This window comes from Syngnathus typhle, unplaced genomic scaffold (assembly GCF_033458585.1).
Source record: "Syngnathus typhle isolate RoL2023-S1 ecotype Sweden unplaced genomic scaffold, RoL_Styp_1.0 HiC_scaffold_359, whole genome shotgun sequence".
Lineage (NCBI taxonomy): Eukaryota > Metazoa > Chordata > Actinopteri > Syngnathiformes > Syngnathidae > Syngnathus > Syngnathus typhle.
Window position 1 is genome coordinate 1 of NW_026872263.1, and position 25904 is coordinate 25904.

Genomic DNA, 25904 nt, shown 5'->3' on the forward strand with positions numbered 1-25904 from the left:
AAGGATCTTCAGCAAAGATCCCTTAAGACTCTTTAGCTGATCTTAATTGTCTTCTCTTGATTAAATTTGTCAAGTCATCTAAAAAGCCTTCAAAGAATTCAGTTTGTCTAAAAAGTCTCTGAAGGTACTTGGTCTTAAGTTGCTGAAGAGTCTCCATGGACTCTTTTATTCTGAAGACATTTTGGTTTGTCCAATAAGTCTCTCAGACTCTTGTGTTGGCTTAAAAGACTCCTAATTTGGTCTAAAAAAAATCAGGCAAAGACCCTTGGTCTAATAAATCTCTTGTGATTTTGATTTTCTAAAGACTCTTCCGTAGAGCCATTTTTTTCTGAAGACTCTCCAATTGAATCAATCTAGAATAAAAGTAGAATACAAACTAAATAACACTGAATTGTTTACTGTACTTGCAGGACAAAAGATGGCAGTGAATTTTTATTCCACGCTAAAGACGAGGTAAGTCATTCTTGTGGTTTCTAATGCAGCTGCGGAACGTGATGGAAATTGACATGTAACTTGTGTTTGCGGCGGTGTCAGGACGACCTGAAGACGTGGGTGAGCAACATTGGCGGCAGCATCTCGGAACACGAGGAGATGGCCAAGTGGGGCCAGCCCCAAGCAACTACCTCATCCACTGACGAGGGCACACGGCGCGACGGCAGCAAAGCTGGCTCGGAGCGCGGGGGCGAGCGATCGGACCGAGCTGAGAAGGCAGAAAAGGTGGAAAAAGACAAAGAAAAGGACAGGGGACGGGACAAAGACAGGGGGGAGCGCTCGGAGCGCAGTGGAAAGGCAGAAGCCAAACGCTCAGAGAAGTCCAGTAAGAAAAAGTGATGTCTTCTCATCGCTTCCCACGTGGAAGCGCAAAGATGCAAAATGACACAGGAAGGAAGAACTTTTTGAACTGACTTTTTCTTCTCCTAATGTGTCTAAGCGGTATCGCCCCTCTCCCCCCACTGGCTGTGCAGGGAAGTGGAGCAGGATGATGATTGCTGCTTCTGAGATAGAGTATCAAGTAGCTCGCGCTGTTCCTTTTCTGATTTCTTATATGAGCTGTGTGTGTGTGTGTGTGCGTGCGTGCGTGTGTGTGTGTGGGCATGTAAAGTTCAGAGTAATAGCAGTGGAATTAAGAAAGTAAGTAAAGCCTGCATCTCACTGAGCTCTGAAGGTTTGCGCACATAGTCAGGTTGGAATTTCGTCGGGGTTCTTAAATGTTTGCAAACAGTTGCAAACAGTTTTTCTCGTGAAACTGGTGACGAAAATTAGCACTACTGGCGAATGTCTGGCGGACATCTTTGCGACCGTTTGCGACCTTGAACGAAACCTGTCGAAAACACAACATACAACACGATAATGTTTGCTGCTTAAATTCTTATAATCGTTTTTATTTCAGTCTTAGCAAATTTATTGACAACACTGAATCCAAATAAACGTCAGATAAAATAATGTATTGAACTTGTCATTCCTTGAAGAAAGTTAAGTAAAAAATTAATTGTTGAAAAAGTGAAAAACAGTAGAAAGTGAAAAATGCTTGAAAAGGTTTGCATTTCTGTGATGTAATACAGATGTGAAGCACACCGAGTTGGTCAAAAACATCTGAAGATTCTAGAGTTAGTCCAAAAAGTCTTTCAGGGATTTTTGAAGAGTCTGAAAAATCTCCTTGATGGTTCAGTAATTTAATATAAATAATCTTTCTCGAGATGGAATAATCTGTTTTGAAGTTGGACTCCTCTTGGTTTGTCACTTAAGACTCTTTGCTTGTTTAAACTATCTCTACAAGGCTCTTCAGTTGATCCTAACTTCCTTTAAAACTTTCAGACCGGTATACAAAGTCTTTGACAGTTGATCTAAAGAATCTCAAGTTAATTAAAAAAAAATCTCTGAAGACTTCAGACGAAATGGCAATTCTCTAAAGACCCTTTAGTTGATCCATAAAATTTCTAGACTCTTCTGGACTAACATCTGGCACATGTGAACTGTTATGCCACACAGATGCAAACCACTTTTTTAAACTCACTGCTATTATATCGAACACATTTGTCTTTTAGTGAAGGAAGCCCTCTATGCCAAACTGATCTCATTCATCATCACCCGACTAAAATCATCCAAATCTCGTTTTCTGTCTTTTTTTTTTTTATGTTCCCACCCAAAAGGAATCTGGTTGATGTCTACGTCTGTCCATAACTCTCAGGTTTCTTACAGTGTTGTAAGCGTGTGTTTGGGGTGCTCAAATGTCTTCCAGATGCGTGCAAAGTTCCAATCCACTGGAAACGTCAGCAGAGTGTAAACAATGTTGGATGAATGACTGAATGGATGGATGGATGGATGAATGAATGGATGGCAGACCAGAAGCGCTTCAGCTGTCACACCTTATGACTTTGCATGTCTGATTTGGTGTGAAATCACATGTTGAAAAAAATAAAAACAAAAAATCTATTTTGTTTCATGCCTCTAGACTTAATGTACGTATATTCAAAACAAATTTGATTGTTTTTAACGATGTTGTGGCAAACCTCAATACCATGCCTCTCACCCAGCAGTTAGGGGTGGGATGATGTGTTTGTCCTTTGTAATGTCATGCTCACTTTGTTGCTTTGATGAATTGCCTCCAGCAACAATTGTTGGCAGACAGTCATGGAGTAAAGACGTGCTCCTCACTTCTGCCACATTGGTGACCAAGGACCTTCACGAGGACCAGCTGCGCATTTTCTCCATTGGAGGTTCTCAAGAAGCGGCCGGGCCGCCTGCTCCATCACGATCGTCCGCCCACAGGATGATGGTCAGTAAAGCTCAAAACACCACATGCGTTCCTGCCCATCTGCTTGGCGCCACCCGGAACCTTCCGCCCGTGCCTTGCGGCTTTGAGGGATGTCTCAAGCAACAATTAGGAGACAGTCATGGAATAAAGACGCGTTCCTCACTTCTGCCACAATGTCTTACTCATTGACTGTGTACTTGAACATTATTTGACTCCTGTTTTTATGGCGAATCCTTGAATTTTGTCGAGGATGTCTGCTTATGATCAGAGCTAATTATGTGGAATTTCTTAGGAGTTTTTCAAAGCCCTGGAATTTCCCTCAAATGGCTGCATCATGCCAAAATAGCCTCGTTGTATTTGAACTTGGGTCCTTGGGACTTTTTAATAATATAGTGATAAGTTAAGAACCTGTTTTTTACTATTATTATTATTATTAGCGTTATTATTATTATTATTATTATTATTATTATTATTATTATTATTATTATTATTATTATTATTATTATTATTATTATTATTATTATTATTATTATTATTATTATTATTATTATTACTAGTTGCACGTGACCATACTTAACATTGCACACAAACTGTGTACAAAAACCGAAATAAATGATTTTTTATTTGTGCGTTATGTGTTTTATCATTGTTTGGGGGTGAGTGGAATTGTTTAAGCAATTTTTTAAAAATCCCTTCGAAACAAGTTCCAGCTAGGGGCGGAAACAGGAAACAAAAAAAAACCGGAAGCGAAAATAAAACCCGGATGATTAATAGAGACGCACAGTCCACCAGTGTCAGCAGTCGACTTGGTGAAGTATCAACAACCCAATGTTGCGCCAATATTGACGTATTTTTGATTTATGTATCTTTTAATAGTCGGTTCGGTATACAGTTGCCACAAACATGGGGGCGAGGTTCGACAGCGAGGTGGCGTCGATGGTCGATGTCGCTTTCCGAGCCACTGTGTCGGTCTTCAGGAGCGTGTGGGAGAAACAAGCGCCCAATTCGGTGTTAGAAGAGCTCAGCCTCTTTGGCGACCTGCGGGAGATCGAGCGCAATCTGCTGGCTCAGCTCCAGCGAGTGTTCGCCGAGTTATGCGACGAGAACGAGACGCTAAAGGCCAAAGTGGACCAGCTGGAGGACGTGATGCAGAGGAAGGCCGGACTGCTGGAACAGGAGTTGAACGTCCGGGTAGGACAACTAGGCAGAGACATGGAGCTGCTGGAGAAGGAGATCAAGAGCATCAGCGATGGAGGGGCTGCGGCAGGAGGCAAGACTCAGCTCGGCATAATACAAAAATGCCCATCACACACTAGACCTGAACGGTTTAGTTTGCGTATTTACTTGAAGTTAACTTACTTGCAATCTTTTGGAATGAATTGAAAACAAATTTTAATATATGCCATGTCATATTTCTCTCTGCGAATGAACACAGAAGCCTCACTGTCGTCAGTCTCCGTCAACCAGACCTTCGCTGACACAGAATCCAGTTTGAGTGTCTCAGAAGCAGTTAGTGACGAGGCGGACCGGAGTCCTAAAATGGACCCACGGTCCAAAGTTCCCCAAGCGATGAAGGTCAGCGAGCTCGGTGCCGTGCTTATCGTGGAAGATGGAGCGTCTGCTGTACAGGAGACAACAGAAGAATCGCTCGTGGTGCATCATGACCCCCAACTTGCGTCCTCACCTCCAGATGCTCCAAGTCCCAATTCCTGCTCTCTTAACAGTCAGGAGTTGGCGCAGGAACAGGCACAAAAACAGGTTTGCTGTCTCCGACAGTTGCTTTTCAACCTTTGACACGTGTATGTCAGCAGCAACATATTTGATTTTCACCATGTAGCTTCTTCAGAGGTTTGGACGTGCCAACATGAGGTCAAAGTTCACCAGAAAAAAAAAAAAAAGATTGCAACAAACCACATGGAACCAAATTATATAACAAATTACAGGTCTTGATGAGATAATTCGTTTGTTAATCTGTTTGGCAACATAATGAAGAAAACAAATATTTTGTGTTTGGTTTGTCTGGCAGGGCTCAGTGGAAGAATCTTCATCAGGTAGACCGAGAAGAACAAGGAAGCCAAGTTTCAAAGTGGAAATGGGTAAAGATTAAGATTTCACGGCTGGCTGTGTTTAAATTTGAACCTAAAGTCAAAGTAATAAAAATATTTTGTAAAGGTTACTGTTTTTACTGTTTACCTTTTAACATTAACCGTGATTTACTTCTTTTAACACTTGTATGACAATTGTAACCTGGAGCAAATGATTCTATTCTTTTTCAAAATCCAAACTTTCAAACAACAGTGTTGGATTCATGAGGTTATTTTGTGTTTGAACCATTAGCAGGCAAGTTTCTCCTTTGTAAATAAAGGTGTTGGCTTCTGTCCCTTCAGCTCTCTCAACGTCCATCGACATAAGCGACGACGAAAGAGACTCTGGCGAAGACGAAGATAACCCGAGGAAGAAGGCACGGCGGAACGTGAAGCGCTTTGCATGTGATGAATGTGACGCCGCTTTCTACTGGAAGGCCGACCTGAAGAAGCATGCGGTGCTCCACAAGCAGCCCTTCCCGTGCCAGCAGTGCGACGAGAGCTTCTCTGAGAAAAAGTATCTGGAGGACCATGAGCTGAGCCACCAGGCGGTATCCAAGGCACCGCTACCCTTCCCGTGCCCACGCTGCAAGCGCTCCTACCGCAAGGAGGAGTCTCTACAGAACCACCTGAAGCGCCATCAGCCATTGGCCGAGCCAAAGCCTTTCACCTGCGAGCAGTGCGGCAAGACATTTCGTGTAGAACGCTCTCTGGAGAACCACCTGCTGCGCCACCAGGTGAAGCCATTACTGTGCTAAGCTAAAAGCAACACCAACATTTTATTCCAGATCTTGTAATTTTGCAATAATCTTTAGTTGCAGCGCTAATTGTGTTTGTTGTACCTGCTGTACATTGGAGCCATAAAATACTAATTTTGTTTCACAAAGTAGCTACATTTAGCGGCCACAAATTTGTGACCCTATTTACTGATTTGTTGTGACAAACTTGTGCCCCCAATAATGTGCTCAACAAATTTGCGGCCAAAAAATATTACACCGGTCACAAGTGACTTGATTCTGCCCACATCATACCACATTCGGGCAACAAGATTGGTGTCGCATGTAACCAAAATATAAATTTGTGACCATTAAATAGTAAATTGTTGCCAGTTATTTGGGAGCACAGATGACTAAATTGTCTTCACGATATACTTATTGCTGACAAGATTGGTGCCATGTGTGCACTAAAGTACGAAAAAAAAGAAAAAAATTTAATATTTTACTTTGTCTTGTGTCGTATTGTATCCAGAAGTGGAAGGAGCCACTCCAGTGCACGCTGTGCAACAAGACCTGCAAGACGGCGGTGCAGCTGCGGGGCCACATGGTGGTGCACTCGGAGGAGCGCCCATTCAGCTGCGCTACCTGCGGCAAGGAGTTCAAGAGCAAGGACACGCTGCGTTTCCACCAAATGGTTCACACCAACGCCAAGAAGTACAAGTGCAACATGTGCGAAGAGACTTTCAAGTACGCCCACTCGCTAACCGTGCACAAACGCAAGCACACCGGCATCACTCCGTTCGTATGTGGTGTGTGCGGACGCTCGTACCGCACCGGGACGGCACTCAAACGGCACAGCGTGGTGCACACGGGCGAGAAACCGTTCACCTGCCACGTATGCGGCGCCCGCTTCAGCCTGAACAACAATTTGAAGCGACACCTGCGCATCCACACCGGTGAGAAACCTTTCACCTGCAAGGATTGCGGCAAGAGCTTCTCGGATAACAACAAGCTCAAGTCGCACATGCTGGTGCATGGAGCCCGGAAGCCTTTCATGTGCGACCTATGCGGAAAGACCTTCCTCTTCAACTGCCGCCTGCAGATCCACCAGAAATACGTACACACCAAAGCGGACGACAAACCCAAGGCGTTCCCTCCGAGGCAGAGGAACAAGCTTCTTGTCAAGCCGTACAGCTGCAAAATCTGCCTGGCCAGCTTCAGTGCGGCCTGCTCGCTCAAGCTCCACGAGAAGGGCCACAGCGAGCATAAGGAGTTCTCCTGCGCTTTGTGCGGCAAGGCCTTCCACAACAAGTACTCGTTCCGCTCACACCAGCGTTCGCACTCGGGCGAGAAGCCCTTCGTGTGCGAAGTGTGCGGCAAGGGATTCATTCACGCCGGTAGCCTCAAGCAGCACGAGCGCATCCACACGGGCGAGAAGCCGTACAAGTGCGAGCAGTGCGGCAAGGACTTTCGCACCGACGGGAACTTCTACCGTCACCTGCGCATCCACACGGGAGAGAAGCCCTTCGAGTGCGCCTATTGCCATCGCAAGTTCCACCAGTCCAACCAGCTCAAGTCACACTTGCAGGTGCACACGGGCCAGAAGCTCTACTCGTGCCAGACATGCGGACGTGGATTCTCCGACTCCAGGCAGCTCAAGAAGCACAGCTGTGACGGAACTGTCGTCCCTGCATTGTTGGCATAATAATAATGTTGGCTGGTAATAAGAATATGCAACACCTTTTTCTTTTGTGGAAATAAAACAGATTTTTTTCCCCCTAGAATAACAATTCTACAGGGGGCCCGCGCTGTATAAACTTGAAAAACTATATTATCAAAAAAGTAATGAAATAAATATCTGCCAAGGAAATGGAAAAATCTAACTTGACTTGGTTCCAAGGGTTGAGGAGTGAAACCACATCCTCGGGGTTGGAGAGAACCACTCTATCACTGAGGAATGTCACCCCGGATAGTTTAAAGCATAGATTTGACATTCTGAAGAGGTCCTAAACCTAGATTTAGATATAGTCTCAAATTCCCTTGAAAATGTGTGTTGCATGAAACTGACATTAATAATCCCAAAATGACAAATCTACTATTTTCTTAATGTATTTTTCATTTGAAAAAAATGAAATCTTACTGTTTTAAATATTTTAATACAATATAAGAGTATGATTTATAACATTGCTAGTTGAGTATGTTTTGGAGAATGTACAAAATAACGTTTATTTTGAAAGTTTGGAACCTTTATTTTGAAATCCTCGAGTCTAACGACCTTCCTGTTGGGTTCTGTTTGCGAACTAACCGAAGAGAGAGATAATCTACAATAAATTCCATATACCATGTCTGAAGGTTTGGTGTTTTATTCCCAAACTAACGCCATTTTGGAGACGCTTATTAGATATGCTCTGGATTTAACGGGATATGCCAAAGAAGACCATTCCGCCAAAGTAAACTTTAATTTTTATTACGTTCGGGAAAGTAGGGGTTTTACAGAGATGTTACGTCTGAATGCAATAACCTGGAGCCTTCTCACTTAGCTTGACAAGCTAAAGTTACCAGAGACGTTATGTTGCGTTGAGGTTATGGCTATTGTATTGTTTGGTGTGATTGGGGTTAATAGTGTAAATGGTTTAGCCTGTGTGTCTCGATTCCTACTGTAAAAATTATGACTGTTAAACTTTGGTTAACTGTTAGCATTTTGTGCTATACAAAGCGAGTTGAAGCGCTATCTAGAAACCTGGATGGCCAAATTTATTTATACTGCGCATGTATATGTTTCTTTTTTTCCCCTTCATTTTATTGTCAGTTGGTATTTTTGTTTTGTTTTCAGCATGACTTTCACAGATGCCATTGTGTGTTTTCTGACGGTCAGCTCTCTGTTTACGTTCTATTTGTGTCGCGGGCTAGCAGCAGTAGCGCCGCCTAGAGACTTGGAGGACGACACCCGAGTACAATGGGGTGTAAAAACCAAACTAACCACTTTTGGGAGTTCTCCAGAAATTTGTCGTAAAATATAACCTGATCTTAAACTAAGCTAAAATTATATACAAACACAGTCTTCTAAAACGAATACTGTTTCACATATGAAAGCGTGTTTTCCATGCTTTTCTGAGACACACGTTTAATCCACTGGTATCAAACTGAAAGCTCTGGAGCCAGATCTGGCCCACGGATAATTTTAAGTGGCCCTCAAAAACAAATCATGTCAGATTCCATGTTTTTTGCTAAAATCTGTATCAACATTTTATATGCAGAAAAATACATGATGTTAATATGTTTGTAACTGCTCCGAACAGGCAGGAATTGACAAAATGGTGGAGCTCCTGGCTCGGGAGGCAAGCAGAAAGATCAACTGTGTTTACCAGCAGCTGTTTGACAGCACCAATAAGGAAAAACTGATGCTTCAGAACAAAGTAAGCGAGCTGGAGTGCCAGCTGAAGGCAGTCACGGAAGACTTTGACGTCATCACAATATGGAGGAAAAACGTGTTGAGTGGATCTCCCGTGATCAATGAGCAGACAGGATGGGTCTTCACCCTGAAGCCTTACGGGGTTTTAGTGAAATCGGATGAGCGGGCAAAGGATGATGCTGAATCCACATCAGCCCTAATGATATGCAAAGGTGTGTATAGTATAATATGCTCAGCTGTGATGGTACTGTCTGAATATTAACCATTTAAAAAGTAAAATGATCCCTTTAGACAAATCTACAATGGAGGGCTTGAATTGTGAAGCTGAGTCATCAGCAGTCAGTAGACAAGGTAAGATCATCAACTTTTTTGATTAATTATTATATTTCCTCAATAAATGTGATGCATCCACCTACCTTTCTGCCACACATCTAAATGGGTCATACAAAGACAACACTGAAGTGTGCTTTTCTGAAAGTGCCATTGGTTTTCACTTCTGTTAGATGTTGTAGTTCAATTGTTTTATGTAACGTGTGGCTTGTGCTTCACTTGACTGAATAAATGTCATACAGGCCTTACTAGATAGCCATTGGGTTAGAATCTGATGCGTCCAACTGTCATCTGCAGACATCGCAGAGGATGACATCGCAGGAGATGACATTGTGACGCTGTCCACAGACTCCAACAATCCTTTGCAATCGGAGGTCAATAAGAAGGTTTTTACATGCGACGTGTGCGAGAAGAGCTTCAGCCGTCAGCTCCACCTCAAGAAGCACTTGGACAGTCATAAGGAGCCTCTGACTTGCCACCAGTGTCCCAGGATCTTCCGACGCAGCGCCGCGCTGGAACGCCACCTGCTGCGTCACAAGGAGAAGACACTTCAGTCCTTCATGTGTCCAATCTGCGACAAGACCTTCAAGAACAAAAAACTGCTCAAGGCACACGAGTCGGTACATGGCGACGACGCACAGCCCTTCGCCCCTGGTACACGCCGAATGTCCTGAGTGAGTGAGCTTAGATTAAATGGGATGAATTCAATAATTTATTCCTCTTTTTTTTAGACGTCTCACAGGGTAAGGCGTTCACCTGCGAAACATGTGGCGCCAGCTTCACACTGCAGCAGAATCTCAAGCGGCACGCCCGCATCCACACGGGCGAGCGACCATTCAAGTGCCACGTGTGCGGCGCCAGCTTCGTCCAGGACAAGCTGAAGGCTCACATGCTGCTCCACGGTGCCACCAAATCTTTCATGTGTGACTTGTGTGGCAAGACCTTCCTGTACAACTGGCAGCTAAAGAAGCACCAAAAAGTTGCGCACCAGGAGGGCAGTGAAGCAGACATGCAGGAAGGGCGGCGGAAAGTCCGTGCGCGGCGAAAGCGTACTGTCATCTTTAAACGTGACAGGTGAAGGAAAATTCATCCTGTCGTAGATTGCTTCCCTTTGGCCTCCATCGCCCTTAAACCCATGCACGACACTGCACATTCATAAATATTTTTTTGTGAAACACATTTGTAGTTTGAAATTGTTTTGCTACAGTAGTGGCGTCATAGGATTTTTCTGTGTATGAAAAGTTAGGGCACTTCTGTCTTTGCTATTTTACTCATTTTAATTCTTAACAACAGGACCACCATGGAGTTGGCAGCGTTTGCCTGCAAGACGTGCCGACGTGCGTTTGACTCCGAGGCGGCGCTCAAAAAACACGAGCTGCTCCACACAAGCGGGACCCCGTTCACGTGTGACGTTTGCGGCAAAGCCTTCCTCTACAAGACAACCTTTGACTACCACCTCCGTACGCACTCAGGCGAGCGGCCGTATGCCTGTGACGTGTGTGGCAAGACCTTCATCATCCACCATGCGCTCAAGTCGCACCGGCTGCGGCACACGGGTGAGAAACCGCATGCTTGCGAGCAGTGTGGAAAGGCATTCCGTGTTTACACCAACTACCAGAGACACCTCAGGATCCATACGGGTGAGAAGCCATACGAGTGCGAGGTGTGCGGCGTCAGATTCCGCCAACTCGGACATGTCAAGTTCCACATGCAGGTGCATACGGGTGAGCGGCCATACTCCTGCGCTGCTTGTGGAATCGGCTTTTCCGACTCCAGGCAGCTAAAGAAACACAAGTGTGCTGGCAAGGATTCAGTGAAGATATCACTAACATCTTGACTCCCAAGGATAATTTGACACAATTCAGTAAAATTCGATATTTTTCCATAACAGCTAATGTACCCGGCATGCAGTCATGGCCCCTCACTTTCCCGAGTACAACACATTTAAAGGAAGCAGAAAATGTGGTCAAATATTTACATGCTATATGTTGTACTTAAGTACTTTTTATAAAGCAAAATATATTACATTTGTTATTAAAATGTGCATTTTCTCAAGGGAGCTGAAACTGACTAGTGATATTTCCATTTATTTCATTGGGGAAAGATGAGTTGAAAATGAGTTACAAGGCCTGGTCATAGAACAAATATGTCAAGGCACCATCGAAGCGTGGACTCTTATTTTGAAACGCATTTGGGAAGTACTGAAATCCCCATGAATCGCTTTTAATCACTCATCAAATGGAGTGGATTTGTTGTTAGTAGGGAGGGTCCATGCATGAAAGTGATTTCTTTATTTGCCAAAATGTGTATCAAAATTAAAACGAAACACTCTTGTTTTGAAACATGACGAAAACGTCACTTCCGTATACAAGTAAAGCGCGTTCCTTAGGGCCAAATTAACATGGTTGGTCGAGTCATGTACTTTAGTTTATCGTGTTGAAGTAGTCTTTTTTTCTTTCTTTCTTGCACGTCGTTTCTAGTGCGCTTGAAGACAGTGTCTAATGGAGGACTTTGCAGCGCGAACCACTGCCATTTTGGAGGATATGGCGAACAACGCTGTGATAGAAATGTCCAAAGTTGTCCTTTCCACGGACAAGACGGACGAATATTTTTGGAGTGACAATGACATCGTTCAAGTTTCATATCAAGATAAGGTACATTTTAGGATTTCATGTGATTTTGCGCCTACGCGATCATAGAAATACAAACGCTAGTTAGCTAGCCACTGTAGCATCTGAGTCCAACGATTAGGAACTTTAGAATTTATTTTACAGTTGGAATCTATTAACGTAAGTAGTAAGCATCAATACCCGTTGTGAAAAAGCCACGTTTGATTCCTTGGATGTGTTGGGACAAACACGAGACACTAGGTCTACGAGCACCTCAACCACATGTTATCCGGTTGTGATCACTACAAAAAGTCTTTAAAATGTCAATAATGCAACCAAATTGGTAGGATTACATGATGACATCCGTAGATTATGACGAACATGAATTTAACAATCTCTATTGACAACAAAAGGGAAGAGCACAGACAATAAAATCATTACAAGAACGACTACAAACGCGTACTTTAATAGCGTCACACGTACTTCCGACTGGCAAAAAATCCGATTGCACCATTAAGCACACTTTGAAACGCTGAGAGAAAATAAATGGCCTTAAATTTAAGACGTTTCCTCTACTGCTGTAGTTAAAAAAAATATATATATAGAAATTTTGCTTGCAAGGATGATGGAGCCCCGCCCATCAATTATAGTTCAACGATCAATGCTGAACTCGACGAGAAAAAGTGCACAAACACACACCCTTTTGAACTGGGAGGTCTGAGTTTCAAAGTAGTTTAAAAAAAAAAAAAGACCCGGAGTGTACTGTTGTGATGACGGAGTTACTACAATGTGACCTCACTTGACAATGGCGACCATGTGGAGATGCATTCCGTGAATGGCAAAATCAATGTATGCATCAATGTAGTAATTCAAAACAACTTTACATAATGCAGCATGGTTTGTACTGACTGTGTGATTATATGCCATTAGTCACCTGCATTATTTGGTGAAATTAATGAAATGATTTGAAGATATGACATTTCTTTTGGAAAATTGTGCAGAAGATTCGCTGGGGCGCAGAAAGTGTGATCAACGAGAGCAACAAACAACCTATTGAAATCAGCCATCTTTGTTGTTGACGTTCTGCTTGAGCGCTTTGAGGTCGGAACTGGGAAAATTCAAGTGGGATAAATTTGACTTCCGACCTTCCTCGAATGCAGCACTAGTTGATTCAAAGTTAGAACTGGTGGAAATACTGACAGGCGGTGTTGCGTTTTGTGTCCGTCGTTGAGCAAGGAAAACAAACATGTGGAGTAAAAGTTGGTTCTTTATTTGCAAGATCTTGGGTTGTTTATTGACAGTCAGTACACAATGCATTTCAGCAGATAAAACAACCACATTATACTCCAAATCAGAAAGTTTTATCCTGTTCACAAGCAAGAACAAGGAAGGGAAGGGAAAACTTTTCCTTCTAAGTCAAACACCTGTTATCTGCTGAATGTTCTGTCTGCATTATGTGTCATGGAAAATTACTTAGCTCTGTGTGTTGTGTCAGCATATAAGAGTAACTATGTAACTATATTTGTGTAAGATAATAAGAATCGTCACACATTGCTGTTGCTTTCTCTTCAGTCTTAATATACCAGAAGTAAAATTTTAGCATTTGTCACAAATGGAGTTTTCAAAAGTGGTCTTTCAAAAGTTAAACACATATTTGGTAATTTAAAACAGGTTTGGTGTGGATGTATTTAAATACATATATAGTATATATGTGTGTGTGTGTGATTTATTTATTTATTATCTATTGTCCCCCATCAGGTGATCCATCTTGCCAACACTTTCATGACATTGCTGGCTCAAGAAGCAGTTGACAACATCTGCCAACTTTTCCAAGAATGTTCTGCAATGCTGCGCTTGCAAGTATGTCAGGGGTGTGGTTTCAAAGGTTTGGGAAAGATGGCATTCACACATGACATCATAATCCCTCTGAACTTGTAATTCCTTCTCAGAAGCTATTTTGTGAAAAACTGATCTTGAATATGAATAATAAGAATGAATGTGAACAAGACTCCTGTCCTGTGTGCAGGTGACACAGGGTGAGGCGCAGCTGAAGGACCTGAGCATGAAGCTAGAGGAGGCGGAGACGTCGCTGAGTGCGGTGTTACAAAATGCATGCGCCGTGGTAGTGGAAGAGCAGTTGCATGACCTGGTTGTTGTCGGAGCAGTGGACACAATGGAAGGAGAGACGCAGAGCTCAGGTGTCCAGCCGTTGGTCATCAATATAGTTTTACAAAATGTCGAAGCCAGTAACAGACTTCTTGACATGATTTGTGTTCGCAGCTGTGTCCGTTGAAATTGAAAGCCCATCCATCGAGGACCTGACTTTCGAGGTACTCCAGGCCCTCCACACCTCTTGCATGTTATCAGTGCTAAATTACTGTTTACAGAGCAGTTCCATTTGAACAGCCACACCTCAGCTTAATCATTGTACCTTCCAGTCCACAAAAAGACTTGCATTTAAATAAAATGACCATAAGCGTTTAAGTCTTACTTTATAACACAGGTTTTAAAAATGTCACCCAAAGCTTTGTAGACTAGTAAAAATATTAGTTCTTAGTATTGCTCAAAAGTGAGAATTACTGCGTATTCTATACGTTATGAACCACCTTGTATGGTTGTCTGTTAGGACCATGCGATTGCAGCACTAACACAGGACACCATTGTTGACCAGACGTCGTGTTACATCATCCAGCAGGAAAATAATGCAGACATGGACAACCACAATGATCTTTACTATCAGGTTGGGATTCGTATCAGTTCAATCATTTCATTTCTTTTACTTGTATTCGTCATTAAAGGGAGACTAAGCTGGTTCATTATTCACTAACTATCCCAGTTCATGTGTATTTTTAAATCAGGAAAATGAAAAAAGTTGGCATTTTTTATTTCACCCATTCATTTTGGAGAAATAATGAAACAATGAATGCCCTTACAACACCCACTTTTAATGAGGAATAGTGCCACGCAATACAACCACCCCCACCCCATGTCTTGGTTGATGATGTCACAGAAGGAAGAGATCACAATATTTTGACTTGTGAAAGGAAATAGAAAGACATGACAGGGCACTTCAGCTGCAGAGAGATTGCTCATTTTTCTTAAATCAGCCTTGTGATATGTTCAAGTCGTCATAAGTAGAGATGTCCATGTAAATTTTGGTGACAATAGATACCTGTTTTTGTACATTTTAAGCAATAGTCTTTACAATGATTTCCAAAGGGGGAAATTCTGATCTCTTTCTTTTGTGACGTAGTCAAGCTGATGTGTCAAGTCAAGCAGAGTAAGTAAGTATAACGTCCTTTTGTTCCAAAATATACTGTGAAATGGCTTCTGAGGTTTTTTTCAAGGTGGAATTATAGCACTGACATCATTATTTAATACAGTATGACATAAGTGCCAACGTTGCGCTTTACCCTGCCTTTAACAAGGACTTCATTTGAGGAGGTTTTTTTTTTTCTTTTCAATTAAACATCCTTTAATCATTATGACCCTTCTTTCTGTGGGCTGAAGTCGGAAGAAGATGCCCTCAACACCAGCCACAATGGCCAAGCCAAAAGCAGAGTTGGAGCTGTCAAGCAGCAAAGAGCACAGCAGGCAGCGCGTCACCTGCCCAAGAACTTTGTGTGCTCACTGTGTGGATGCGGCTTCCCCCTCAAACGCAGCCTCAACGTGCACATGCGAAAGCACATTGGGCAGCACACAGGTCAGTATTACATTATGTATGCGTTTTGTCTTTTGTTTGATCAAGCTGTCTCCTAGAAAATAAGTACCGTAATTTTCAGACTATAAGCCGCACCGGAGTATAAGTCGCACCAGCCATGAAAAAAAAACAACCATAAATATGTATATGTCGCTCCTGAGTATAAGTCGCCCCCCCACCCAAACTATGAAAAAAAAACGCGATTTATAGTCCGAAGATTACGGTAGTCATAAAAAAAGTTCTCAAGATTTTTTTTTTTTCAACGCTATTAATTATAACATATGGTCAAATCTGTATTCGTAAGCATTTTGTGGGTCAAACAAAGAAAAGAAAAGATTTCAGAAACCTGATGTTCTAGAAAATAAGGAATTTTCTTTTGTAGTAAAATATATACTGCTGGATCTGGAGTATGTTGCTAATACTAAAGAAAATAGACATTTATGTCAGCATCCCTCCACCTTTCTGTCTATGATTGATTGCCAGTCTGCAAGATGAAACAAATGTTGGGGACCACTGCTGTAGTTTTGTGTAACTTTGGGACTACTTCCTGTTGTGTTTTTTTTTTTTTTTTTTTTCCCCCACCAGCGAAGTATTCTCACACATGCGACAAGTGTGGTAAGGGCTTCACACTCAAGCAGATCCTACTGAACCACCAACGAATGCATAATGAGGAGCGACCCTTCAAGTGCACACAGTGCTCCAAGAGTTTCTACCGAGCAAACGGCCTGAGGATGCACAAACGCTTGCATGCCCCCCGCCGCAAAGGCGAGTACCACTGCCAAGTCTGCAACAAGATCTTCAGTTTCCATTGCAATCTGCAACGCCACCTGCGCATCCACTCGGGTGAGAAGCCTTTCTGCTGCGAAATGTGCGGGAAGAGCTTCAACCAGGCCAACACGCTCAAAAACCACCAGAGGACCCACACGGGGGAGCGGCCATTCAAATGCGACACGTGCGGGAAGACATTCAACCAAAAGGGAACCCTGAAGGCGCACGCCAACGCCGCCTCCGTGGCGTGCGTGGCCTGTGGTGTGGTGGTGGCTTGTAAGGATGGGATGCACAACCACCTGCAAGCGCACGTTGCGCCGTGCATCTGCACCCTGTGCGGTGATCTACTGGCCTCTGTGACGGACTTGTGTTCGCACCAGCGGCACCACAACATGGCCAGTCGTGCACATGCCTGCCCCATCTGCAATAAGAGATTCAAGTCAGGCACGTACTTGAAGACGCACATCAAGTTGCACAGCGGAGTCAAGCCCTTCTCTTGTGACATCTGCCACCGCAGTTTCACTCTGCAAAGCAGCCTCAAGTTGCACCTGGTAAACTTCTTTAGAATAGTTTTTAAAAAAAAGTTGCTAAAAGATATGCCATTTGATGTTTGTTTTAAACTTTAATCACAACAGTTTCAACTGGTTAGGCTGCCGAACGTACTGCAAAACAATGTTTGGGTTAATTTCTCATTTAAATCTCATTTAAAGTCCAAGGCAAACCATATTTGATTTCTCTTCTCCAGGATGTGCACAATGAGGACAAACAGTTCTGCTGCGACGTATGCGGCAAGTTTTTCAGCAGCTTGAACATGCTGATCCGCCACCAGCGCATTCACACAGTTGAGAAGGTAAAAACGAAAAGTGAGAGATTGATAGCGATATCTTAGTCTTAAAAGTCCTGTGCAATCAAAATCATTTTTTTCACTGTTATATGCATAACATAGACCCTGGGAAGACAGGACAGGGTTCTCCACGCCCTCTGCTATTTCCTGCTTAGGCTGCTCACCTCGGATAAGCGAATGATGAATGTGAACTTTTTTTTCCTCTTCAGAGAGAGTACACAGGCGAGAAGCAATACGTCTGCAACGTGTGTGGCAAAAGCTTTAACCACAATCCCAACCTGATCCGTCACCGCCGCATCCACACAGGAGAGAAGCCGTACATCTGCAGCGTGTGCGGCCGCAGCTTCAACCAGAGTAACAGCCTTAAAGCCCACCAGCATGTCCACACTGGCCTCAAGAGGTTCATGTGTGAGAGCTGTGGCAAAAGCTACAGTGATAAGAGGGGTTTCAAGAAACACAAGTGTCCCTAATGCTGACGACTCCCTGAATGGTTAAACTTGAACTCGCTGGGCGAATTGCTGCTTGCACATAAGGAAAATACGTTTTGGTCAATTTATGAAACTTAAATATTGCTCAGGCTTTGCGATGCTTCCTGGCAATACTGGATAGGTTCAGACGTAATTCTGATAATTGAATGTATCAGCATGGGCCAAAAATATTACAGTATCTTCATTTCCTGGTCATTATAAAGAACGGATGGATCAGATGGAAGTAATGCGCTGAATGGCAATGCGGATGTGTACAGCAATGTTCCTCAACTTTTATTGAGTCCACAAATATACAGCATTTTACATTAGAAACATCATCTCATGGCAGATCACCAAATTAAAAAAACAACAATGTACACTGAATAATTAACGACCTTGTCTCAATTCACTCAGTAGTCCCTCTATTGTCGTGGGGGTTGTCCAGCCTGACCCCACAACAGGTAAAAAAAAAGAAACATGGTGTCATTACTCTCATTCTATATTCTTCGTTCATATGCATTTATGGCAGGTCTGCCCGACTGAATTATGAGCACAGTATATACTACTGGCCAGCTATTTTCTGAATACGGCATTTGCTGTACAGTGAAGGTGTCCGTGGAAGCCACTGACCGGCTATGTTGCAGCAAATGTTCTTTTGCTTACTGTACATATTTTGTTACTGTTGGTTTAATAAAGCAATTTAAAAAAAACACTAGCGGCTGTTTTACATTCCCCCAAACACAGTATTGAAACTACAAAAAAATGAGGGGAAAACATGAAACAAAATATGGTTTGGAGTATTTTTTCAGAAATTCGAAGTTTTTTGGCAAAACGTGGTTTAAAAATAAATAAAGTACTCTTATTTTGAAACACAACCGGAAAAAACATTCGTATCAAGAGTGACCTGCAAACCCAAAGTGACACAAATCCCCGGGAACACTGTTCAATCTAATCTACATAACATTGATTTAATTCATAGTATAAACGCCAAATGAAAAAATATTTATCGTATCTGGATGGATGGATGCATAGTTACCTAATTTGGGACACTTGATAACATTCCTGAAACATTTCAAATAGATAAACACATCTTTGTATTTTGAAACAACCAGTGAGAAGAATGTAATTTCCGGGTGTGAGATAAGCGCATTTCTTTTTACATAGAAGTTAACGTTCTTATTTCTTGTTCTGCTAAGTTGACCGTACTGCATCTCGTCTTTAGTCCACTTCAAGACCCAACATGGGGGACTTTGAAGTGCGAGCGACATCCATTTTGGAGCAAATGGCGAACAGGGCTGTGATCGAAATGAGCAAAGTGATCTTTGAAAGCAAAACGACGCAAGAAATGTCGCTGAGCGAGGACAACACTCCAGTTGCATTGACAGATAACGTACAATTCATTACTTATTTTATTATCGTACTTTATTTATTTGATTCCCTCCCGCCCCCTTTTCCTGTGTGATCATAGAAATAGAATAGCTAGCTCGCTAGTCATCGTAGCATCCGCCAAATAGACTCATTAGAACTCATTTCAAACCTAAACTGAGTTTTAATGTATGAGTTTATGTGTTTAGACATCACCCACCCCCCGGGAAGAGTGTTAATGTACGAGTTTATGTGTTTAGCGATCAACCACCCCCTGGGAAGAACCATATGCGGCCACCGTTTTGAGTTGGGACAAGTACGGATTAGTCTAGATCAGGGGTCACCAAACTACGGCCCGCGGGCCGGATACGGCCCGCGGGACCGATTAATCCGGCCCGCCAACCCTGAATAAATTGTATTATTAAACTTTTTTTTTTTTTTTTTTTGCTCATTTTGCCTGCAATGACTGGGTTTCCCCAGTAGATGGGGAAGCTCGCCTGCGCATTTACTACCGGAAGCCGTGTCAGAAAGCTCGGTGCACACTCACAAGTGCGTGTACGGACATGGCGCACTCGCGCTCTATTTGTATCAGTCCCGAATTTAGAGCGTGGGCTGTGACGACAGCATTCTTGTAATTTGCGCGCTGAGCTTTCAGATGCAGTTTTGCGCAAAAGCCACCCACAAACCTTCCCCTGGAATCCTTCCGTTAAAATGTCGCCCAAGTAAAGCAGGGTGAACACAGTGCCGAGCGTTTAAAAGAGTTGCCAATTTGGCTCGACGTACGCGACGTGACGTTCAGCCACATGAACGTCAACATCTACCCGTCACAGATCGAGGTAAACGGACCAACACCTCGGATCTCGCCTAAGAATTGCCACAACAAATTTTACTCCAGACTATGACGCACTATCAAACTAAAAACTAAAAAGTGTCTACAAGCCTACTGGAACCTACAAAAGGATTATAAGGAAGGAACACAAGAACTTTAAGAGACTGCTCATATGTGTCAGAGAGGTTCTGCTCTGACAACTGAGCTGAACTTTTATCTGTTAAGATTGTGCATGGCACAACAGAAAGTTAATGTTCCATGGTTTTTTTTCTATGAAGAACCCAGAGAGAGTTATTTAGTTATTATTTATTTCCTGTTTTTTCTGTGAAGAACTCAGAGAGGGTTTAGTTATTATTTATTTCATTAATAGTGTTATTATTTGTTTCCTGACTTTTTTTCTGTAAAGAACCTGGTAAGGGTTATTAAATAACCGTTATTTGGTTATGTGTGGCTTTCTGGAAAACAATAATTTTTTAAGCTCCCCTACGATCGTCACACTTTTTCTGTTACAAACTGCCACCGGCCCGCCATCAGAGAAGGGAAAGGTTATGTGGCCCTCACAGGAAAAAGTTTGGGGACCCCTGGTCTAGATGTTTCTAGGTCTACAAGTACGTCGGACACATGTCACACCATCTTCATCAATAACCAGTTGGAGAAAAGTCACTATACGATATAATGTAAATGTTATACCCTAGTTATAATCATCGATGATACTATATAGTATTTATCATTATATTTTTGTCCAAAGGTTGCTAAAATGCTAATCAAAGTGATCTGTCAAAGCCTTACTTTGATTTAAAAGGCCTTGAACCATCTTACACTGTATTTGAAAATCATATAAAGCAAAATGTGAAATGAAATTGTAATAGGTGTTTTGTACTTGCCGAAATAAACAAATAAAAGAAAGGGAAAAAAAGGCCCTAAACCACCTTATTCTGTATTTGAAAAGGGTCTATATAAAGTGATAAAGCAGTTAGCATTTCCTAGATTTAGGTCAACATTCTTAAAATGTCCTTAAATGAATGGTACAAACAAAGAAAGGTTGTCAGAAAAGTACAGTAAGTTGGAGGAAAGGGATGAAGGTGGGAAACTCTCCCAAATGTGATCAAATTAAACTTTTATATTCTTTTAAGTGTATACCTTTTTTGGGCCCACCATGTATTAAATTGACTTATTGTCTCCTAACAGTTAATCCATCAAGCCAACACCTTCATGACGTCTCTGGCTCAAGAGGCTGCCGACAATATCTGCCAGCTATTCCATGAATGTTCATCTCTGCTGCACTTGCAAGTACGTCACACAAGCCAACGCAGTGACATTCAGGGTACCTGCACAATACAGGTGAATCACAGATTATGAATATTCGAATATAATCATGGCCTTTGTGCAGGTTATGCAAGGGGAAGCCCAGCTAGAGGACCTGAAGAAAAAGCTGGAAGTAGCGGAAACAGCGCTGGATATGGTGCTGAGAAGCGCTCACGCCACTGTAGAGAAAGAGGAAGTACATGTCCAGGAAGCAGATGGACAAGTCGGCACGTCCGAAGGAGACACGCATAGCTCAGGTGACCCTCAATTCTTGATCATCATCAATATTGTAATCATTTTTGTTAGTAGCATCCATGCTTTTCTTCTAGCAGACTATAACACAGTATAAAAATAATGGAATAAAATGGCTGCCAAACAATGAACACTGGCTTGTTAACTGACTTATTGACATGATTTGCATTTGCAGATATGTCTGGGGATGTCAAGAACTCTGCCATCATTTACCTAACCGACAAGGTACTCCAAACCACCTCGATCATGTTGACTTGTTGACATCTGAGAGCATTTTCAAGTTAACAGCAACACTTAATCTTAAGAATCACAGCACCTTTAAAACTTGAACAGGAATTTTGCACAATGGGACGCAGACCCCAACCAAGGTCCACCAGTAAGGACCAACCAACCTTAACACACGGCCAGCAGCTGTACGCTCTGCTCCATATTTTGGTTACCTCATGAAGCTCTGAGGGAGAGCGGTGAAGATAGTACCATTTAATTTCTGCTACAGATATGTTCCACCACCAAAAAAAAAAAATAAATCTGTGATACGCATGCAAACATTAAACTGCAATTCAGCAGGGGGTCAGTGAACACATAGTAATGCACAAAATCAATTCCCCTTTGACCGTGTGAATCAAAAGTGAACATTATTATTGTTATTTTTTTTCACAGGACAGCATGCAACCAGCGCTGAAGCAGGACAGCTTTATTGACCAGAAGTCATGTGGGTCCAATCAGCAGGGAGACCCTGATGACGATGAGCCAGACCATCAGGTAAGGATGCACTACTAGTATCACATCAATCAATTTATTGTATTTTAGTTGTCTTTAGCATATTAGTATCTAAGCAGTTAGTATAGACATTGCCATCTTGCTGTGCTGCAGGAAATTTTCCAATTTAACTTAATTGGTCTGAAAAAACATTTATTCAATACAAATAATCTGTCTTTGTTCGCCTATGTATGCTAGCAACAAACAATTTGCGACAGGCAGAACAGTTAAATGACCTCGGGATCCGTGGTCAACAACCTCCAGGCCGCGAACCTGGTTTCCTTGTACCGGCCCGCACAAATGGGGGAAAAAACGTTTCCAGTTTATTTATTAGGTGAGAATGAAAATTATTTTATTTTGAAAAGGGACTGGATTCTCTGTTACTTTTGTCTATAACTTGACATGTAAAGTTGTTAATATGAAATCCACAAGCTAGCAAACTGAGTATAATAAATGTGTTTGTAAAATTTATTTGCCATGGATAAAGGCCCAGTGAGGATTCAACACAAAAGCCTCTGCCAAAGAAGAAAAACAAAGATTTCACGGCCAATACCAGGATGATTAATTTGAAATAGGGATTCACAGCAAGAGATGATTACCATGCAAAAAGCCCCATTTTCGCCGAGCAGCTTTCCAATGAGTCAATGGCGCCTTCAAAACTGATTTGTTAACAAATTTAAGTGCCCTGAAAGTATCAAACTTAAAACGACATTGGTAAGGCTAAAAAGTATTCGATCTTGACGGAAAAAAAAACAACAACAATGGTTTCACATTTATTATTTACCCACTAAAAACATTCAAATTAATCAGATTATTCAATTAATCGGTTGAATAAACCATAGAGTAATTGATTGTGACCGTTTTTACGGGGCAGGAGACGGAAGACGTCAGTGACGCCAGCCACAGAAAAGGGACCAAACCTGATGTTCCGGCCAGCAAACGGAGCGGCAGCAACTTCAGCAACAGAGTCCGCCACACAGCGCTCAAGAACTTCTCATGTTCACTCTGCGGACGCACTTTTGCCCTCCAGCGCAGCCTCAATGTGCACATGCGGCAGCACACGGGTCAGTTCTCACCTTATTGGGTGCTACATGCATGTTACTGAAGTCTTGCGTCCGATCAAGCCGGTCTGAAACAGGTCTTAAAAAAAATCTTAAATTACGTTCAAATTGATGTAGAAAGTTTCAAATTTGGCCAAAAGAGGATTTAAAGTGAAAATAAAAACAGACATGTTGACTTGAGGAATCCAAAACAACACACGTGTGGTTTCATTACATAGACAGATTTTTGTTTTCTTTTGTTTCTTAGTTTGGTTCGATGGGCAAAATGCCAACTATTGGCCCCGATAATCGGCCAGGGAAATAATTAGTCCATCACTTTATAGAGTCATATTTGCACCTAATCTACAAAAGATCTGGTTTATCTGTCTGTTTCAATAATGAGATGTGCCCCTTGAGCAATAAAGTTTGGTTTGCAAATATAGTGATAAAGGAGTCAACACATAACATTTGCTTGTTGTTTTCCAGGTGAGCGTGCTCACACGTGTGATGTGTGTGGTCAGGGTTTCACACTCAAGCAGATCCTGCTGGACCACCTTCGAATGCACAATGAGGAGCGACCTTTTAAGTGCACACAGTGTGACAAGAGCTTCTACCAAGCGCAAGGCCTGAAGATGCATCAGCGCTTGCATGTGGTGCGCCGCGACCGCGTCCATCGCTGCCACTATTGCAAGAAGGCCTTCAAGGTCCTCGGCAGCCTGCGGCGCCACCTGCTCATCCACACGGGCGAGAAGCCCTTCAGATGTGACACGTGCGGGAAGAGCTTCAACCAGGCCAGCACGCTCAAGAGCCACCACAGGATCCACACGGGGGAGCGGCCATTCGCCTGCTTAAGCTGCGGGAAGACTTTCATCCAGAAGAGCACCCTGGAGACACACACAGACGCCTCCTCGCTGGTGTGCGTGGTTTGCGGCGGCGTGGCGGACTGTGTGGAGGTAATGCGCGACCACCTACAAACGCACGCTGAAGCCTTGCCATGCGTCTGCATGCTGTGCGGCCATCGGCTCACCACGGCAGCGGAGTTGCGCCCGCACCAGCAGCACCACCATTCGACGGGAGGTGAACACGGCTGCAGCATCTGCGGGAAGACATTCAAGTCAGCAAGCTACTTGAAGATACACTACAAAATACACATTGGAATCAAGTCCTTCTCCTGCGACATCTGCTTTCGCACCTTTTCGCAGAAAAGCAGCCTCAAGACGCACAAGGTACACTGCAGTATTTCGTAGTAACACTGCACACTAAATTTGTCAAAATTAATCTTCGCCTTTTCCCTCTGCTTTCCAGGTGTTGCACACGGGCGAGAAGCCGTTCGCCTGCAACATGTGCAACAAGCGCTTCGGCAACCTGGGCAACCTGACACGACACCGCCGCATCCACACAGGCGAGAAGCCATACATCTGCGATGTATGTGGCCGCTGCTTCAACCAGAGCAGCAGCCTCAAGGCCCACCAGCAGGTCCACACAGGCCACAAGAAATTCATATGTGACCGTTGCGGCAAGCGCTTCGCCTACAGGAGGAACCTCCAAAACCACAAGTGCCTCTACTAATGACTGGCCTGAATGGTTTAACTGAACTTGATGGTTGAATGGCAGCTTGCACTGAAGGAATATATTCTTTAGTTGTCATATTTACAGTAAGGTAGTGAAATGGCGCAGAGGCTCTGTGGTACTGGAAAAAGTCTTGAACCTTACCGCACAGCGCATGTCACTGACCTTATGTGGAAATGTGTGGTAGTAAGTTAATACATTTCCTGGAATCCTTGAATTAGGGTATAGTCATGATTAAGTTACATTAATATTGTGTGACGGGCTTTGGAAAAATTGCTCTTTGTCTATGTGTGCCCTGCGATTGGCTGGCAACTAGTTCAGGTGTACCCCGCCTACTGCCCATAGACTGCTGGGATGGGCTCCAGTACGCCCGCGATCCTCGTGAGAGTGATTCCCTTCTCTAATTTCAATTGAACTGTAGATGGCAGTAGTATGCAAACAAATGCAGTTTAGTTCCAATGTTTCCCAATCTTGATGGAGCTCAGTCATTTATTTCACGTTCAAATAAACGGCACCCATTATTTGTAGTTTGTAGATTTATCTTTGGAACAAGTGAAATGGGGCAGTAGAGTGTTTGGGAATTCCTAGTGTAAGCCACTACCAACTCCAACCAAATCAGCTTTTGCAAAGACTTTTTTTAAATGCATCTCACCAGATTGTGCAGGCAATGTAATGACTACAAAGTAGATGCGTTTGGTCTTTGTGTCTCAAAACAGCTGTTTTAAAATACATTTTACATGGAGCTCACCTCTTCCTGATATAAAATCCATTCGCTGTTAAAATAAATTTGTTTTGCTTCATGGCAACCTGCTTTTGAAGAATGATGTTGGTCTTAGCACACAGCCTTGTGGAACACCGTTGTGGATTTGTGATCTGGGTATGAGAAAAGTGGGAATTTTGGCTTCAATTTCAATCCAGTTTGAAAAATGTGAGATTTACATGGAACAGTCATTGTTAAAACAAAAAGATTTTAGTGGAATTATTTTCATGCCCTTTGTCCAAGCTGCCCACATGCCTCCTATACCCAGCTGGATGTATTGATGATTCCACATCCACTCTTGTTTTTTTTTGCCCTCTAATTGCTTTATCCACAGCTGACC

General features: G+C 42.9%; 3 protein-coding genes and 1 long non-coding RNA gene across 4 annotated transcripts; all 4 read left to right on the plus strand.

The window, feature by feature from the left end:
• The first annotated feature begins 312 nt into the window (after nucleotides 1-312).
• Nucleotides 313-2433, plus strand: LOC133149505 (uncharacterized). The gene is made up of 2 exons (XR_009713430.1): nucleotides 313-453; nucleotides 535-2433. It is a non-coding gene; the product is annotated as an uncharacterized LOC133149505 (long non-coding RNA).
• A 1075-nt stretch (nucleotides 2434-3508) lies between these two features.
• On the plus strand, nucleotides 3509-7900 carry LOC133149501 (oocyte zinc finger protein XlCOF6-like). The gene is made up of 5 exons (XM_061271880.1): nucleotides 3509-4025; nucleotides 4191-4513; nucleotides 4782-4851; nucleotides 5143-5576; nucleotides 6088-7900. The coding sequence occupies exons 1-5, from the start codon at nucleotides 3659-3661 to the stop codon at nucleotides 7258-7260; spliced, it is 2367 nt and encodes a 788-aa protein (XP_061127864.1). The 5' UTR covers nucleotides 3509-3658; the 3' UTR covers nucleotides 7261-7900.
• LOC133149502 (zinc finger protein ZFP2-like) lies at nucleotides 7865-11367 on the plus strand. Its single transcript, XM_061271881.1, has 6 exons — nucleotides 7865-8005; nucleotides 8855-9179; nucleotides 9259-9318; nucleotides 9595-9951; nucleotides 10029-10371; nucleotides 10591-11367. Exons 1-6 carry the CDS (start codon nucleotides 7898-7900, stop codon nucleotides 11132-11134), a joined length of 1737 nt encoding a protein of 578 aa, XP_061127865.1. The 5' UTR covers nucleotides 7865-7897; the 3' UTR covers nucleotides 11135-11367.
• A 425-nt stretch (nucleotides 11368-11792) lies between these two features.
• LOC133149506 (zinc finger protein 814-like) lies at nucleotides 11793-25610 on the plus strand. The gene is made up of 18 exons (XM_061271884.1): nucleotides 11793-11951; nucleotides 13665-13766; nucleotides 13933-14104; nucleotides 14187-14236; nucleotides 14533-14646; nucleotides 15417-15609; nucleotides 16192-16925; nucleotides 17120-17224; nucleotides 17428-17680; nucleotides 18100-18146; nucleotides 18908-19075; nucleotides 21068-21169; nucleotides 21270-21441; nucleotides 21612-21661; nucleotides 22097-22198; nucleotides 23070-23259; nucleotides 23722-24461; nucleotides 24541-25610. Exons 1-18 carry the CDS (start codon nucleotides 11799-11801, stop codon nucleotides 24802-24804), a joined length of 3711 nt encoding a protein of 1236 aa, XP_061127868.1. The 5' UTR covers nucleotides 11793-11798; the 3' UTR covers nucleotides 24805-25610.
• The last annotated feature ends 294 nt before the right edge of the window (nucleotides 25611-25904 follow it).

Bases quoted from the DNA above. Each gene is read 5' to 3' on its own strand.
- LOC133149502 (XM_061271881.1), top strand. From the start codon at position 7,898: ATGTCTGAAGGTTTGGTGTTTTATTCCCAAACTAACGCCATTTTGGAG. The intron at 9,180-9,258 runs GTGTGTATAGTA...TGATCCCTTTAG, and splicing joins AGCCCTAATGATATGCAAAG to ACAAATCTACAATGGAGGGC. The intron at 9,319-9,594 runs GTAAGATCATCA...TGTCATCTGCAG, and splicing joins ATCAGCAGTCAGTAGACAAG to ACATCGCAGAGGATGACATC.
- LOC133149506 (XM_061271884.1), top strand. From the start codon at position 11,799: ATGGAGGACTTTGCAGCGCGAACCACTGCCATTTTGGAGGATATGGCG. The intron at 16,926-17,119 runs GTAAACTTCTTT...TCTCTTCTCCAG, and splicing joins GCAGCCTCAAGTTGCACCTG to GATGTGCACAATGAGGACAA. The intron at 18,147-18,907 runs GTAAAAAAAAAG...TCTCGTCTTTAG, and splicing joins CCAGCCTGACCCCACAACAG to TCCACTTCAAGACCCAACAT.
- LOC133149501 (XM_061271880.1), top strand. From the start codon at position 3,659: ATGGGGGCGAGGTTCGACAGCGAGGTGGCGTCGATGGTCGATGTCGCT. The intron at 4,026-4,190 runs GCAAGACTCAGC...GAATGAACACAG, and splicing joins TGGAGGGGCTGCGGCAGGAG to AAGCCTCACTGTCGTCAGTC. The intron at 4,514-4,781 runs GTTTGCTGTCTC...TTTGTCTGGCAG, and splicing joins AGGAACAGGCACAAAAACAG to GGCTCAGTGGAAGAATCTTC.